This window comes from Humulus lupulus, chromosome 8, assembly GCF_963169125.1.
Source record: "Humulus lupulus chromosome 8, drHumLupu1.1, whole genome shotgun sequence".
NCBI classification, from domain to species: Eukaryota; Viridiplantae; Streptophyta; class Magnoliopsida; order Rosales; family Cannabaceae; genus Humulus; species Humulus lupulus.
In genome coordinates, this window is record NC_084800.1 from 12,936,787 (window position 1) to 12,942,924 (window position 6,138).

At 45.9% G+C, this 6,138-nt stretch overlaps 1 protein-coding gene across 1 annotated transcript; it reads left to right on the forward strand.

The window, feature by feature from the left end:
* Positions 1-3,528: 3,528 nt before the first annotated feature.
* LOC133795045 (uncharacterized) lies at positions 3,529-5,175 on the forward strand. The gene has a single exon (XM_062232499.1). The coding sequence runs from the start codon at positions 3,529-3,531 to the stop codon at positions 5,173-5,175; it is 1,647 nt and encodes a 548-aa protein (XP_062088483.1).
* The last annotated feature ends 963 nt before the right edge of the window (positions 5,176-6,138 follow it).

A 6,138-nucleotide genomic window follows, 5' to 3' on the forward strand; every position in this document is an offset into this window, starting at 1 on the left:
TATGCTAAAAAAACATGAAAATTCGTTAGTACCATCAATATATTTTAAGATTGAATTAAAAACATGAATGTAATTTACATACCGAATCCCAAAGCCAAGTCTGGACTATGTGCAACTGCAAGAACCATGCCACACCGTGCGTCCCAGTATAGACGTTCCGGCCTCTCTTGTTGTCGATCTTCCCGATGATCCACTTATGGAAGCTCTTCTCCTGCTGTGGGTCACACTTCCTCAGTGGTTCAACAACTAGCCCTTATTTATCTAGTCTGGTCTTCTTTGTTGGGTCGGTGAAGTTATCAAAACGCTTGGGCCTGTGTTTCTTCCTGACAACTTCAAGGCCAGCTTCCTCCTCGGGCTGCAGTACTCGTACACTGGGACTGTCAGCATCACTGGCAACTACAGATGTATGGGCCTGTGGAGTGGAGGGTTGATCGTCGCACTCGTAGTCTGCAGGCAAGATATCAGACTTTGTATCTAATTTTACGTCGGTGGATCGACCTGAGACCAGTGAAAGCAGCTGCGCCAACTGAGCCATGATCGTGGTCTGATTCTGTAGTAAGGTTGCCTGGCCCTCCTCAACCCTCCTGAGCCTCTGCATTAATTACTCATAATCAGGCTGGGCAACCTGACTAGATGAAGCTGCACAGGCCTGTGAAGTGCCCTCCTCAACCCTCGGGACATCCTCGTAAAAAATGGAGGCTTCCTTTGCAACTCTTGCTAGCTTCTCTGCCTCATTCTCAAGTACCACTACTTCCTCCGCTGCAGTCCTAGCCTCCCCCACAGTTGATTCCAACTCAGGGAATAACCTGGAATGAACTTCTGGGAGGCTATTGTAGTAGACTACCTCACCGGGACGTGGCTTCAGCATGGGAAATACCACTAACTGCATGGTTGAATAACATGTGTCAGGAAAACTTTAATAAAATAAATCGTTAATCAATTAACCTATGACATTTAACAAGATAAATTGGAACTTACTCGACGGTTGGCGAATATAGGAACCAACAGAGCTGTCGAAATAGTGATATCAGTCTTCGTAGCCCAGCTAAGCATCCTCGGAATCTGATTCCCATTTTTCTCACCGAACTTACTCCCGAGAGAAGGCATGGCCTCAAAAGCCCAGTAAAGAAGCGTGGGTGCATAGCTTGACCCCTCTTTCTTCTTCTCCTCATAGTGTTTCAATTGCTTCTTCATGTCCTTCTGAACTCCTTTGCTAACCTTCTTAAATGACAACTTCCCCCATGGATACTTGAAAAAGTAATCAATATCCTCAACCATTCTCAGGGAATCTCCCCATATCGTCATTGTCTTCTCTGGGGCATTCAGTACCCCCTCTATCAAATAGCACAAACCCAGCTTAAATGCATCTTCTGGGTTTGTGGAGGCCTTCAATGCATCTTCCAACTTACCAAAACTAACCTTCGAATCACCATTAAAATATTCCTGGATGATCCGATCACTTGAAAGATGCTCTTTCAACTCATCTGGGGACGGTGATTTCCCAAAATTTAGCCCGGTAACTAGGGCAAACTCTGCAATATCAAATCTACGCAGAGTGTTGCCCAGGTAAAACTGACCCTCTTCAGGCTTCTTGCTTTCTACCTTACGCAACATTAGCTGATGCAGCAAAACCCCAAAAAAACTAAACGGCTTCGCCTTAAAGAACTATCCCAACAGGAATGCATGTGCCCTTTCAATAAGACCATGCATCTAAAACTGCTGTATAAGGGTATCCAAGTAGGCACTACCCCTATAAGTGACACGGCCAGGAAAGTGCTTCTCCAACGGCACAATAAGGTCAGGCATCTGGGAAAAATGTAAAATAATCTGGTCACTATCGAGGCAGTTACTATCAAGGCCTATCGAGTCCCATCGAGGCAGAAACTATCGAGTCCTATCGAGGCCTATCGAGGTGGGTTCTAAAAATCACAAAGAATAGTATCATCGGGTTACTATCGAGTCCTATTGAGGCCTATCGATTCCCATCGAGGTAGGCCCTAAAAATCCCAAATCCCCGTATCATCGAGTCCTATCGAGGTAGGCCCTAAAAATCCCAAAGCCTCGTATCATCGATTCCTATCGAGGTAGGCTCTAAAAATCCTAAAGCCCCATATCATCGAGTCCTATTGATTCCTATCGAGGTAGGCCCTAAAAATCCCAAAGCCTAAAATTTCATCGAGTCCTATCGAGTCCCATCGAGGCCTATCGAGGCACAGTCAAATCCAGTCCCTATCATGTACTATCGAGTTGCATGAAAAATATCGAAAAAACCCAGATTTCTTCATTCCCCAACCTCGATCTATTCTATGAACAAAAATCAACAAAAAAAAAAAACCAAGCACATACACATATTGCAGATTAAAAACGAAATCCCTCACCTTCGATTTCTTTGGGGTTGTTTCCTAAAAGGTTGGTCGGCTTGCTCGACGTTTTCTCCTTCCCCTTCTCCGATCGTCAACTCCGACCCTTTGGGAGCCCTTGTTCGTGGTCGTGGAAGACAATGAAGGTTGGGTTCTACGGATTCAATCGAGGCCTCTCGATTTCAAAGTTTGCTTGGTTCGGGAATTTGGGAGAGAATACGAAGAGTTTGAGAAAATTATGCCAGGAGTATTTTGGGTAGTAACGTCATTAGTAGCACCAAAACGAGAGACATATAGGGATATGGTATTTTTTAAATGTAGTGTCACTTATTGCATTAAAACTCAAATTTCCCTAATGAAATTTCATTATTAAAAAAATTATCCAATATAAAAGTAAATTTATTGTATTTTTTCATAATTTATATATAAGAGTGTATTAATCATTGGTGCTCATTCTCTTTCATAGATCATTTTTTTTAAACAAGGAACAAAATATAAATATTCAAGTTTGTTTTGTTTAATATATCATAATTTTCAGTTATTAATAAATACGGTGCTTAATTTTTTTTAATGTGTAAGATTCAAGACCTACTATATAAAATGTAGAAGATTTAATTAAAAATACATTTTTTTTTATGAAAGATGATTGATTATTGTTGGGCCCAAAATGCTCGGCCCGAAAAAACTTGCCTCATTTATCAAATATTCAAAACGGAGCGTTTATACACAGGAATGATCTGAAGGCAGAAGCTGTAGGTCAGAGGCAATCCGCGCCTCTGACCTCTGAGCGAGACATTTTAAAAGTTGGTATTTTTTTAGGGAAATTTAGTTATTCTCCTTCCTCCTTTTCAGGGTCCACTTGAACCAACTAACTATTTTGTATATTTCATCCTATAAATATGAGATTTTAAGGGAAAAAAGGGGATCGAACTTTGAACTGACTTAAGCATCGGAGTGTCTTTCTTGCAGGAAATCCCGACGAGTCAAAGGCAGATTTCATCACCGGAGAAGAAGCAAGTCGCCAAACATTTTCGGGTCTTTACCTCCATATATAGAAAGACAAATTGTTGCTCCAACAATTGGCGCCGTCTGTGGGAACCGATAAGCGTATCGGCCTTAGCCACGTCGTCGAACCAAGAAGTCAAGATCCACTGCGAACCCAGAAGTTATGCCACCCAAAGGCAACGGAGTTTCGGGCCCAGTTGCACAAAGCGTCCCTCCGACGGACATGAGCGACCAGATCGAAAGGATGTGTCGTCTATTGGAGGCAAGCCAGCAGCGGTCCGACGAGGCAATCAAGACATTAACCGAAGCCCAAGCTAGGCTCGAAGCAGAGATTGCTGAGCTGCGCAGGTCCGCTGACACAACTCGCAACACCCAAGCCCACGAGAATCTTGATTCTAACAGATCTGACGTTCTAGTCGACCGTGTTACTTCCTTACCTCACAACATGAACCCGGGTAACGGCCAATCACAAGCCATCCCCCCATCCTCTGGGACCGACGGGCGACAAGCCCCAACCTCTGGCACGCAAGGGCGGGCCAAAGCAGAACCCACTGGACCCACTCAGCCAACAACCGACGTCCGGCCTCCACACACCGTACCTCAAGTCGCACACGGTTCTCCCTCTGAAGGTCGCGTTCCCTCGATCTGTTTCTTGGACAGTTGGAAAGAAGACATGATGAGGGAAATGATGCAGAAGTTCTCAGATGGGCGAGCCGCCTACGCCACCGAACATTTGGATCTTGTATCAAGAACCACTGAAAAATCGCCTTTCTCGGAATGGATTCTGAATGAGCCAAAGCCTCGGGACTTCATCATCCCTTCCCTGCCTGCATTCAATGGAAAGGGAGACCCGCTAAACCACCTATTTCAATTTCAACAAAAGATGGCGTTAGAAGCTAATAACGAAGCCATACAATGCAAAGTCTTTTCAACAACTTTCTCCGGGCCGGCTCTATTATGGTTCCGACAATTAAAGGCCGGATCACTCAACAGTTTTAGTGATCTCCGACGGTCCTTCTTACAGCAGTACAGCGCGAACCGAGAGGCTCCCAGAACAATGGCCGATCTCTATCGAATTGAACAAGGGGAGAATGAACATCCAAAGGCATACTTACAACGTTTCATTGACCTCGTGCATCAAATCCACGACGTCGACCCACTCACCGCAGCAAATCTCTTCGTCAAAAGCTTGCAGGTGGGGTCACTCTTGCATGAGAATCTCACTATGACACCACCATACGACATGGCAGACGTGCAGACCCGAGCCGAGGGCGTCTTCAGGGTATTAGAATTTCGAGAGCGCGCACAGAAGAAGACTGCACTCATCTCTGCTCCCCCAGCGAATAATCCTCCACCACCTGCCAGGGATGACAAGAGGAAGCGGAACCAAACAGATCATACGAAGGAAGGAAAAAGGCCAAGACAGGATCGACAGCCATCGCGGTACCCATCCTTCGAATACACCGTCCCGCAAGAAGTCATTTATGAAGAAAATAAAGATAGGCCTATCTGGCGAGAGCCCTACAAAATTAACACTCCATCTGACAGAAGGGATAAAAGCAGATACTGTCTCTTCCACAAAGATCACGGTCATACGATCGCTGAATGCCACAATCTGAACGATCAGATCCAAGCCCTCATGAGGAGTGGGCAGCTTACCCAATACATCAAGGAGACAGGCAGACCAGGCGCCTCGCGGCAGAACACAGCTTCTGCCCCCACTCCGCAGGCGTCAGACCCCGTACACGCAGCCTCTGACAGCACCCTGGAGCCTCTTAAACAAGTCCCTATGATCCACGGGATCGTATAACCCACCGATAATCAAGAGCACGCAACTAAAATCCATAAGAGGATGGAAGAACGAGTGAAGCGGTACAAATCATTAGGCCACGTGGTCAATCTCGTCACTTCAGAAGAAAGAAGCTACACAGCCTCTGCTATCACCTTCACTGACGAAGACCTGAAGGGCTTCCACCTGCCTCATGACGATCCACTCATCATTTCCTTACAAGTTGACCACTGCCAGCTGGGCAGAGTTCTGATCGATGGGGGCAGTGGGGTCGACATCCTCTTCTGGGAAGCCTTCCAGAAAATGGGACTGGAGGAGAATCGGATCCAACCCTCCACCATGCCCATTTTGGGATTCAATAGCCACAGAGTCTATCCGAAGGGCGTCGTTCGATTAACTGTGGTAGCTGCAGAACGCGCCCTGCCAGTAGAATTCCTCATTATAGACTCCACCATGAGCTACAACGCCATCATGGGGAGAGGTTGGATCCACCGGATGCAGGGGGTAGTATCCACTCTACATCAGGTGATGCGGTGTCAATCACTCAACGGCCGATACACCGTCGACATCAAAGGCTGCCAGAAGCAGGCCAAAAAGTGCTTCCTTACCTTAAAATAAATAAATAGCTCTGCCTCTGCCTCTGCCTCCCATAAAGACTCTCCTGACAAATAGCAATTACAGCAGTACCTACCAGCGTGCCTAAAAGGAATCAATCTAGAAGAAGACCAAGAAAAACCCCAAGTTACACTAGATACCTTAGAACAAGTGGGTCTAGACGACTCTGACCCTACAAAAACGGTCCTGGTAAGTACCAAGCTCTCTGAAGATGAGAGGCAGACCCTCGTACGATTTCTCCAAACCAGAATGAGAACTTTTGCCTGGACACCACACGACATACCCGGAATAGACCCTTTTGTCATGAGCCACAGCTTGAATATCTCCAACTACTTCCCACCCGTCAAACAGAAGCAGAGGAGATTCGCT